General features: G+C 27.8%; 1 protein-coding gene and 1 long non-coding RNA gene across 2 annotated transcripts; both read left to right on the top strand.

The window, feature by feature from the left end:
• Window positions 1-1678: 1678 nt before the first annotated feature.
• On the top strand, window positions 1679-3282 carry LOC100202201 (enhancer of mRNA-decapping protein 3). The gene has a single exon (XM_065820563.1). The coding sequence runs from the start codon at window positions 1949-1951 to the stop codon at window positions 3230-3232; it is 1284 nt and encodes a 427-aa protein (XP_065676635.1). The 5' UTR covers window positions 1679-1948; the 3' UTR covers window positions 3233-3282.
• Window positions 3283-5280: 1998 nt separating this feature from the next.
• On the top strand, window positions 5281-11073 carry LOC136092397 (uncharacterized). The gene is made up of 2 exons (XR_010644387.1): window positions 5281-5700; window positions 10847-11073. It is a non-coding gene; the product is annotated as an uncharacterized LOC136092397 (long non-coding RNA).
• The last annotated feature ends 1468 nt before the right edge of the window (window positions 11074-12541 follow it).

The following is a 12541-nucleotide window of genomic DNA, read 5'->3' as shown; positions in this document are numbered from 1 at the left end:
TTTACAATCTATATAAAAAAAAATTGCACATTAAAAAATTACATATGCGTTATAATATTCTTCAGATGTTAAGCAAGTTTTTTTGTTTTTGTTTTTTATTTCGTCATAATTTCGTCATTTTACACATTTTACCATGTTATCTATAAATTTAAACAAATATATATAATTACAAGCTGACTGGGGCAAGTAGAAGTCAAAATGACTTATCATCAAGCCCCTTTGTTAAATACAAAAAAAAAAAAATACAATTAAATTTTACATTTTCCAATATTACATAAAAGAGTGAAATTATTAAGTTTAAAAAAAAAAAAATTGGTTAGAAATTTTAGAAGGTTAAAGAAGAACTTAAAGTTAAAAAAAAGAACTTAAAGTTAAAAAAAGAAGAAATTTAAGATAAAGTTAGAATATGAAATAACAAATAAAAAATTACAAATCTGTACATATTCGTATACATATTAAAGACAATAAACAAAAAACAAAAAAAATTTACTTCGCTTCATATGCATATACATATTCAATACAAAATTAAAATTAAAAAAGTACATAAAAAATTAAAAATACAAAACTATTTCGAATTTTTTTTTCAAAAAAATGAGAGAATGTACGTAATGTTTAAATTTAGTAAGTGTTTTTTTATAGTTCTTTTAAATGTAGCAATAGATTTTATTTTTTTCGTATTTTCGTCAAGAACCGAATTCCACAAGCGTGGTCCCCGGCATATAGTCGAGAAGTCAGATTTTTAACATATTATTTTATAATATAGGTATATAACATTCTCAATATTGAATAATATTATAATATAAAGTATTCAATATGTTGTATAAACTATATTCTTTATACAGGAGATATATTCTTTATATTTATAATTATATTCTTTATTCTTGGAAAGTATACAAAGTATTTGTAAGAAGTAGTGGTGGGTTTATTTGCAGTTTAAGACAGCTAGCTTCCTGACCTAGAGCAAACTCCAAACAATTATATTTATATACTTGTCTCAAATAAGGATGCTTTACAAAAAATTGCAATGATTGCAGTCTGGTAACAAGAAAACCCAATAGTTTTTAGTCTAATTCCCTTTCCCTATTTTAAACGCGCGAGAAACAAGCTTATAAAAATTTTTTTGTTAATGGTTATCCCAACTAAACTTAAATTCATTGATAAAATTTAAATTTTATACAATAATCTTTAGGCATTCAAAAATTATGACTATATAAAGATTGAACCTCCCTCAATTTGAGGGGGTTACAAGTTTTATATAATCATAACGTTTGAACCTTAAAAAAATCCTTGACATAATAAGATTTTTTATTACTAAAAAGGTTTCTTAATTTTTAAGGGTTCTTTAATTATCGATTAATATGAAAAAATAACGTAACAAGATAGTCTGATTACCCATTCTTGCCCGAGTTTAAATGACGAATGCACCGCTTTAAAATATTAAAATCGTAAAACAAATCAAACCAGAAGATAAAAGTCGTTAAATTTTATAAATCTAATGCAGTTACCGTTACAACGAGCTGCCATATTTGTATTTATTGTTGGTTCTTAAGCATTGAAATTTCAAGTCAGAAAAATTTTTAAACTGCAGGCGGTAATTATGGCTGGGAATGGTAATTATATGCCGATATTTATAATTAAAAAGAGCGGAACTCGTCTTTAAAAGACTTGATGACGTCATAAAAAATTTTTTTTAATATTACAAACGCTTATTTGACAAATTTTACTTTTTCTCAATGTTTTTGGAGCAGTTTTTTGGAGAAAAATAAAGATTTTTTGCTCTAATTATTTGAACGCATAGTTGAAGTTTTAGTCATTTCAAATTATTTTTGCTATCTTTTTTAGTTTACTAGCACAATTTCTTCAAACTTTCATATAAAAATGTTGCAAAGAAATTAAAAATAAATAGTTTTTATATAAAGTTGACCATAAATTGTAATCGACAAGTGGTATGGAGGATAAAAACGCGAATACGTTTATTGGCTTTTATATTTCTCTATCTTGCAGTAATAACAGTGTTTATGAAGGTGAAGTAAGTCATATTGATTTTTCAAAACAGTTAATAACACTTATTCATGCTCATCAGTTGTTTCCTGATGGAACAAGTTTGAAGTTTCCCAGAATAACTCTAACTCGTAATCACATTCAAAATTTAAAAATACTACGCGAAAAAATAAAAGTAACCGATGAACCTAAACAATCAAAATGTTTTGAAATGAATGGGCAAAATAGCAAAATTCCAAGAGACTCAAATAAAAGTTTCTCTTTGTACAATAAAGAAAAGTTAAAGTCCCAAAGTTTGAATTTGGATCAAGTCGAAGTTTACCCTGATTTTGATTTTGAAAAAAATTTAGCTAAATTTGATAAACGTGCAGTATATGAGCAAATGATTCAAAACTCCGAAGAATCTCTTCCAAATGGGATACCTAGTTATGATAAAAAAATGAAATGTCAGGAAAACATACTTGAGAGTCAACCTTTATCTTTAAGACATATCAAAGTACCATTAGAACATGCAGGAAAAGAATATTCAACTGAAGATGGATTCATTGTTCCAGCAATAACACAAGCTTTGAAAAAAAAACTTTTTGCAGAAGCAGTAAATGCAGGTCTCACTATCCAGCAAATTATTGAAAATGCTGGTATATGTGTATGTCAAATGACTCTTCAACTGGTAGGTGGATCTCTTCGTATAAATCCCAATAATAACCACCAACGACCTCTTATTGTTGTTTTAGCTGGTTCTCACACACAAGGTATGCAAGCTATATGTACTGCTAGACATTTAGTTAACCATACTGTAAAAGTTGTTCTTTATTTACCAGAAAAAACTCTTAATATAAAATCTCAACTAGACTTATTTCTTAAATCAGGAGGAAAGGTTATTCATTCTTATAAAGATTTACCTACAAAGCCTGTTGACTTGGTTATAGATGCAATGATGGGGCTAGAAAGCAATCCAAAAAGCTTTGATTGGCTTCCGTATGCTATCTCGTGGGCTAATCAAAACAAGGCACCATTGTTAGCAATTGATCCATGCTTGATTCAGTCATCCTTAGAAGCTCCTGATATAAAATGGACAATGGCAATGGGTTTACCATTGATTAACTTACCAAAAAGTAGTCGTATTTTTTTGGCAGATGTTGGTATTCCTAAGGGCATTTTTGCTGATGTAGGAATTCAATACATATCACCATTTAAAGATAAATTTTACATTCCAATTTATGAATGCTGAAATTTGTTTATATGATTTTAAAAGTTTTAATAAATGCCTTGTCTTATTAATTTTTTTTAATTTACTTTATTTGTTTGAGTTATGTTTCTATTTTTATTTGTTTATAAAAGTTTATAAGTTTATAAAAAAATAATTTCTTAAATTGAAAATTCTTAAGATAAAATAGTTTTGTATTTCAGATCATTCAAGATATTTTATAAAAAACTTTTTAAGTTTTTCAATATTTATTATTATATTGTCAATATTTATTATTACTCAAGTCATTTGACTTATTGTTTATTTTGATATATTATATTTATGTGTGTATAATATATATACAAATATAAAAGCACATTTAGATCGGCAACCTGAAATTACACTGATTTAGGTAACTGTGTGGTCTTGAGTACATTCATCGATTGGTTTAGGAAAATCATTCAATGGATTTGCTGCTAAAATGGAGGGTTAGGATTGGGTCAGTAATTTTTTTTTTTATTATTATTATTTATTTTTTTTCTTGGTTTTTTTCTTTGAAAAATTCATATTGAAAAAAGGAGGGATGGAGTTAGATAAGTATAGATACATTGTTGTGGATTTATGTCTTTGTTAACTTCAGCTTAAACATCTAATATGTTAGGACCTGTAATGGTCTTTTATAAATACTTCTTTAATAGTACTTGCCAAAGTTACTTAATAGTACTTAATAGTACTTGTCAAAAAAATATTCCTTATTTGTATCTTTTTTAAAATCTTTGTTAACTAACTCTTGGTTTAGCCAAATATTCTCTTTAGTTTCTTCTCTTTACCTTTTGATAACAAAAGTTTTTAAAGGATCTAAGTCCCATGTGTTTTTTATTAGACCTAGTTTTTGGAAAAATAAGGTTAATTTAAGTAGTTGTCATTTGCAATTTAAATTTGTATAAATTTTACATAACTAATTCACAAAACCGTTTTCAAATGATGTACTCATAGAGATGTAAAAATCTGGATTCTTTGGGGTTTGACTTCTTTCCCTAAAATATATTTTGCTATTTAAAAAAAAAAATGTTTAATTTCATGCTAGAATTCTTTAATTGAAATTTAATAAATAATTCGCTTTTTTTAATAAAATTATTAAAGTTTCTTAAAATTAATGTTTGTTTACATTCTAGATTTCTTTTATTAAATATAAAAATATTTTTTAAATTTTCAGTTATTGTTTTGATTTTTGTTTCATTTTAATACTCTCCGGAATCAAGGAATGGAAATTTATTAATTTTTTTTGTTAATGAATATTTGAAGGAGTATTATATTAATATTATAAGTTAATTAAAACATAACAAGGTTATTGCAGATGGCTAGGTGGAACAAACAAATGCACTAACCATCGTACCTGTAGACAATAACGGTCAAAAACTAATGAACGGCCGGTAATATCTACAGGTCAACATTGATAAGGTTACTAATAGTTACTCAAGTTTAAACATTCTTACGTTTAATTTACAAATATTTGCCTTAGCATAGACAACCTTATTTTTAAATGAAGTTAGGAGTATTGACTTAGTTATTTAGTTTTTAGGTTGTACCCTACCCTACAAATTTAGATCTACTTTGAATACATTTATCTTGAAATCAAAAAAGTGCCAGCATACCATCGTATCCTTTTTAAAAGAGATTTTAAAATATAACTTTGATGATCTAAAGAAACTAAGGTGGTTGATAAGAAAACTCACGATCCATCAAACTGTAAAAAATGTTTTAAATAGCGCTATTAGTTGACTTTTAACCAACATGGAAAACGGAAAAAGTCCCAAAATTGAATGTATAGATTTTCTATCACCCTATACTACCATTCTTTTAATGCAAAAAAAAAACTTAGAGGTAACCCAGCCGGAACAACTCAAAAAATAAGTTACGCAGGTTTTCTGTAGCGCGTTTCTCAAATAAAAAGAATCTGTTACTATTTACCGAAACACAAGTTAAGATAATAATTGTTTCACCGTTACGGAAACGTTTTATAATATTATGCAAAACTTCCTTAACAAATGCGAAACCAGGTATAAAAGCACGCGACGTTTGAATTTGTAAAATACGCGTTGAACTTGAGTAAAATTACCCGTGCAATAAACGTGTTTGCTTTACGTAACAAAAACGTTGTATGCCGGTTTTAATTCCGAAAGTAAAGCTAATTGTGCTGGCCGAGAATTTTTTTTTATTTTAGCTCATTTTGTATTTATACATACACATACAATAAAATAAATAGCTGGAGCACGAAGAGGATATAATGTCTTATCACCGAGCACCATTTTAATAAATTTGTAATTTACAAATATTTTATTATAAAGTAATTATATAAACTAGATAGACGTAAATTTATAAACGAGATATTATATCGTATTGTTTTATATAAGTTTTAATACTTAAAGAAGCAAATAGTAATTGCTAAACGGCTTACGTTTTCTACAGTAGCTAAAAACAAATAAATATTACACACATACCAAGAGAGAAAGGTAATATTAATAAACTTTGTTATATTGATTTTGATGATAATTTTTTTTTTAATTTTTCTCAATTTTTATATTTGAGTTTAACTTAATTAAGCATAGTGTAATCTATAAATAAGAAGAACCGTTTAGATTCCTTTTTAAATAGAGAAGTTATCATTTTTTTTTTTTTTTTTTTTTTTTTTTTGCATTGTGGAATTAACGTTATTACATATGTTATTGTAACGTTATTGTTAAAATAACGTTGCGTCAAAATAATGCCAAATCTATTTATTTTTTTGTGTTTTTTTTACTTATACCATTGCACAGTGGGTCAGAATTCACTTTTAATTGGACAAAATTTTAATGCCCATGGATAACCTACGGAATTAGAAAATCATCAAAAACAAAGCAAAAACTTTATGTCAAATATTTCAAAAATAGAAATGAAATTAACTTAACTACATACAAGGAATACAAAAATTTATTTGAAAAATTAGAAAGAATTCATTAAAAATCTATTATTCAAAACAACTTCAAAAAACAAAGAAGATATTCAAAAAAATATGGAATATAGAAAAAGAAATAATAGGGAAAAACTTTACAAAATCAAATAATTTACCCGATAAAACTATCATTAACGAAACTGATCGATAATGATAGTTTTATCGGGTATATGATATCGATAAAATCTCTATCGCTGAAAATTCGGAAAGTTGTTTTGCAAGCATAGGTCCCAACATAGCTTCAAAATTTAATGCCCTGATAACCTCTTTGAAACCTATATCTTAAATCAACCTTTCTGTTTAAAAAACTGTTGCAAAAAACTCGCTTAAGATGAATAAGGCTCCTGGGATAGACGACATTTAAAGCTACATAGTTGTAAATGTGTTTCCGGTGATAAACCAACCCATCCATGAAATATTCAAGTCTTCAGTTATTACAGGATCTGTACCGGATAAATTAAAAATAGCAAAGGTAATACTAATACTAAAAACCTGGTACTCATTTACACTAAATAACTACAGATCTATTTCGGTTCTTCGTGTATTTTAAAAACTTTTGGAGAGAACTATATACAATAAACTATACAAATATCTAGTAAATAAAAAAATCTTAAATGAAAAACAGTTTGGTTTCCAGAAGCAACATTCAACTGAACATGCAATTCTTGATCTTATAACAAATATAAATGACTCTTTTGAAAACAAAAAATACGTCTTTGGAATCTTCGTTGATTTATCTAAGGGATATTAAATAACTATTCGTTGATTTATCTAAGGGATATTATATAATTAAATTATGGGCTAAAAAATGTTGCCCTTAGCTAGTTCAAAAATTTTTTGCTCAACAAAAAACAATGCGTTAACGCTCATGAAAAAAAATACTCCAAATTACTTAAAATAAAATGTGGTGTCCCGAAGGTTCCATTTTTACGTCTCTCTTAATTTTAATATACATTAACGATCTTCCTTCAGCCTCAAACAAACTAGATATCATGATGTTTGCAGATGATACTAATTTCTTTTATGCATCCTATGCATATTACTGAACTTGAAAAGCTAAAAAATTGGTTTAAATCGAACAAATTATTGCTAAACACAGAAGAAACAAAATAAATTCTTTTTTATTCTAACCTAAAAAAAATACCACCCAGTTTAACTTCGCTAAATATAGGTACTAAAGAAATTGAGAGAACTCGAGCAACTAAATTTCTTGGTTTACTTATTGATGAGAACATCTCATGGAAAGCGCATATAGATATATTAAATACCAAAATTTCAAAAAACATTGGAAACCTCAACAAAGCTAGTTCTATACTGTCTCCTGAAAATTTAAAGCTCTTATATATCTCGTTCCTAAAAAGCTGTTAATTGTATATTATTCAACATATTCCAAATACATGAACGACTATGTATTCCCTATATAGCAAATTATTTACTAATATACTTATGTGTGTTGAAATTAAATTTGTTTAACTTCTTTTTTGTCTGCTTTCTTTTTTTCTTAGTATTTTTATTTTTATTCTATCGAAACTGAATATAAACTGAATACATTTTTTTAAACATATTTTGTTATTAAAGAAAGTATTTATATTAAAAAAATGAATGTATATAAATATATATATATATATATATATATATATATATATATATATATATATATATGTATATAAAATATCAGTTACGCATTGCGGTTTCTTGATGACAAGACCTCCGGTCTTCTGCAAGTTTCCCGCGTTCATTATAATATAATATTCAATACTCTACAGTATTATTTTATATATTTTTTGTGTAACACTATACTGTAAATTTTTATCATTTTATTATAGGGGAACATGGGGCAAGATGACGAACGTTTCGAAAAACGCCTGTATCTTAGTCAATATCTGTCCCAAAAATTAAAACTTGATTTAAAAATGATAAAAAATCATTCCGCGTCACTGATGTATCAAAAAACCACTCTAAAAGTAAAAAATAGCTAAGGAAAAACTTAGTAAACGATGTTAACTCAAATCGTCATCTTGCCCCGCATACGGGGCAAGATGACGATTTGAGTTAAAGAGGTTAAAACTTTAAAAAAAGAAAACTCTATGAAGCTATACACGCCTCAAAAACCATCATCACAAATTCTTTTTTATTAAGAAAGTAATACATATGAAGGTGTAACTTTTAAAACTAATAAATTATACATTTATATCGGTCAATGCAAAAAAAAAACAGTAACAACCTAGTAATCAGTTTGTAGCAAACTCCAACGCAACAAAATAAAACTATTGTCAAACAAATATTGTATTTCGTAATAAAATAATGACTGAACAATAAAAGAATAGCAAACAGTACAAGTAAACTTCCGTTTAATATAGATTACGGACAAGCCATCTTGCCCCGGTCATCTTGCCCCAGGCTAATACAATCTTTAAAATGAATCAGAATCAGTACATAATCAAATTATCATAGACTAATACTTCTTGTATGGCTTCCAGTTTAATCAAATTAAATAAAAATTTCTCGCTTACCTTTGGCTGGTGATGTAGCGATGTAATAAATCAAGTAAAACGAGGATAAAAAGTTTTTTTCTCAATGTCGGAAAAACTTTTTTAATACTTAACTTTCGTCACAAAAATAATATTTAAAAAGAAACCATTGATAAATCTAGTAAAATTAATCTACTTTCTTTTCAGCTAAAGTCAACTGTTATATTTAGTTTTGCTTAAGAGATAACTGTAGGTCGTCATCTTGCCCCATTCGTCATCTTACCCCATGTTCCCCTACTCTGCAAACGATTTTTATTATAGGGGAGACCGGGGCTAGTTGGCCGCAGGGGTAAGTTGACGAACTGCGTTTATCTTTAGAGCCTTTCATCAGAAAGTGACAAAAATTACTCAGAAACATCCTCATTGACTATTTCATCATTCACTGTAGTATTGTCGGGATTCACGCATGCGCATGGGAGATATTGAGATTTATGCGTTTTTTGGACAAAAACGTAACTTTTAGAACATCGCTTCCTTTTTACTCTACAAAGAAAATATTTAATCGTATGAAAAAAAAATTATTGTGAAAGTTCCAGTCACAATTGGTTTACTATATCCAGTCAGACTTTTTTTTCAAAGCTGCCGTTTTTCAGGATCTATAGACTGTTTATTAAAAAAAAAGCTTTCGGGGTAAGTTGACAAATTTTTTACGGGGTAAGTTGGCTCATAGCATTTACTATGGAAAAAAATATTTATTTTTATAAAATTATTTTCTTTTTCTTTTTTTTATTTTTAACAATATTGAAAATATTTATTCTTACAAAAAAATTTAAAAAAAATTTTGTTTAGTTTTTTTTTCCACAGATAAAAGGTGGGTTACTGTTTGGCTTTTATACGGACTAAAATTTGGTACCAGCTAAAAGTAATATTAAATTTTGGGATAAAATTGTTGCAAAAATTAATTTTAAAAAAATTTCTATTAATTTTGCACTTAATAGTGCATTAATAATCATTTTTATAGTTTGTGCCATTTTACCCCGTGGTGGGGTAAGTTGGCGCAAATTTTTTTTTTTTTTGAGGGTCCGGAAAGGCCCCAAGAATTTTCTTTTTTAAATGAATGCAAATTTTATAAGATACCCTAATCCATACTCTTTAAGACTACACTTTAATATTTTTAAAAAAATGTACTGTTAGGGCTACAGAGCTCATAGAGTAAAAACAGAGCCAACTAGCCCCGGTCTCCCCTATATTACGAAGTTGTAATGATTAAAGAACAAAAAATTAAAAAAAAAAATAATAATAATGAACACAAAAAATAGTGCAACATTGAAAATTTGAAATGCATCAACAGTTTATAAAACATACATACATACATTAAATAAGAAACCATATGATGAGCACAATCTGATAATCAATCTAATGAGCACAAAAGTTGGCAGAATACATCATAGTTTGTTTTCGAACGGCTGCATTTGCGTTTGTAGTTTTTCAATGTTTGTGTTTTGATTTAAATGTAATTTTTTCTTCAATTAGTTTTGAAGTTAATAACTTTTTTCATGAAAAATATTTCCTAATATTTATAATGCCATAAAAAAATAACTAAATATTCAGTTTACAATATATAACAAGAAAAAAAAATGAGAATGCAACCATTTCTTGAATATTGGAAAATAGCAATAATAGTGTGGTTGTCTTTTCTAAGTTATTCATCTTACTGTGTTGAAGAAAGCGGTGTTTCCGTCTTTTTCTAGTTTTAATATTCTTTATAATGTTTCTAGGCATCGATTATAATTAAAATTGTACAAATGTAGCTCATAATTAAATAATTTTACTTTCATTTTTCAAGATGTCTCGATAATGACATTTTGCAACTGTCATATAAAACATGGCTAAAAAATAAAGTCGATATTAGTAGGTGAATTTGAATGTTAGATAAAATAATACATGAATGTTACAAAAATAATACTATATACGTGTGAACACAGTGTAAATGAAAGTGGAATGTCGTAACTTATCTTTATTTTTAAAGCAAATTTTACAAACAAAAAAAGAAAATCCTGTATTAAGTTAATTTAAAAAAAAACATTTATAATTAATGACTTAATAATAACATTTTAGTTTTTAAATTAGTACACTTTTGAAAATATTTGTTTTACGTGCTCACAAGAAAAATATTTATCTTTTTTAATTTTTTAGCTTTAATGGTTGCAACAAAGGACTGACGCGTTCGACCTGCAATATAGCACACGAAATGAACAGCTGATCTTCTTCACAGCCGGCATTAAGTAGTCCCAACATCACTGAAACCAACCTGATCATCCAAAATTACTATGTCGAATTTTCCGTCTTCACTTTCCAATATTTGCTTTGAGTATTTTTACCAACAATCAATTGCAATAAATTTCAATCGTACTTAATGATAAGATTTGTTATAATTTGTCAAGTAAATTAGCTGTCGCGGATACATTTTTGTTTGAACCCCATTAAATTAAAACACATAAGTTAAAAAGTGTTCATAATTATCAAAGCTTTGCCTTTTTTTTTGTTCCAAATTCCTTTAGGTCATATAGAACTTTTTGGCTAGAGTAATGCAATATGTTTTGTGTGTTTTGAAATGTGAATTCAGGAAACACAACGACTCCAAATTTTTTTTGTCAAAATAGCTTTAAATTTTTTTTACTGAAAAGTCTAGTGAAAAAATTTCCTGCTTAGCCTTGATTCTTGTAGGTTTCATGGCCATTAGAAATGAATATTCTCTTTCAAAATTCAACTAAAAGTTTTCAACATTTAAAAAAAGGTGCTGAAATTATTTTTCTCTCAACTTGAACAGAGTTTTGACCGTTATGCGGGCATTGCAAAAACCTACTCATATCAGTTCGGCTTTTGTGCATACGAACCATTATAGTATAGATTAATATTTGCCTTGCTGGTTTCAAATAAAGTTAAAAGATTCCTGGTAAGAAGGATCTCGATATTATTACTTGAGATTATAGACGAAAAAGATTAGAACATTACACAGTTTAGAAATAATTCAGTAAAAAGTCCTAAATAACCTCATGCATAGTACTGATGCTGATAAAGTGATCTATCTAAGATTTAGTATACAAATCGTATACTGAATCTTTCCACTCAATTAGATTCGTCAATTTATCAGCATCAGTATGAATGAAGATTCTGGGTATCAACTAATTGAAAACCGCAATCAACAAAAAACAATTAGCTGTAATGAGCCACCTAAAATGAGAAACGGGGCATATTTTAAGGTTTGTTAATTTTTCAGATAACACAAAGTAAAACAACCTTTATTTCTGGATTGAAAGTGTTATATTTCAACTGCTTGTCTAAAGTATGTAAAAAAATGACTTCATTAAGCAGAAAAAAAGCGCTCGCCTTGCTACTCGTAAAAAGCATCCATGTTCTTCTTGAAATTTTTGAAATGCAAATCAAGGATATGGGCTTTCATAGGCATTATGCATCCCATTTTGGCGTAATTCTTTATAAAAGTCTGTAAAAACTTTACATAATTCTCAGCTTTGTGATTACCTAGAAAGCCCAGAATAACTGCAACAAAACTGCTCCGAGTCGCTCTCTCCGTCCTGTTCAACAACATTGCAAAATCACATTCTATAATCATTTTAATTTGTGTTCCAACAAATATACCAGCCCCGACCGTAGCTTCGTACAGCTTTGAAAAAGATATTGGAGGTATTGAACTGCTGACTCCTTGTCGAGAGTAGTGACAGATTGCTTAATGAAGCCTAACTTGATGTGCAGCGGTGGCCTAAGCAATTTATGAGGTTCTATCTGAGGTTCCCACTTCACATTCCCTACAGAAAACTTGGTCCGTTGTGAACATTCCTTTGTACGATAATGCGTCTTAGTGTCTCGGCT

The sequence above is a fragment of the Hydra vulgaris genome, chromosome 15, assembly GCF_038396675.1.
Source record: "Hydra vulgaris chromosome 15, alternate assembly HydraT2T_AEP".
NCBI classification, from domain to species: Eukaryota; Metazoa; Cnidaria; class Hydrozoa; order Anthoathecata; family Hydridae; genus Hydra; species Hydra vulgaris.
This window is presented reverse-complemented; position numbering and strand designations above follow the sequence as displayed.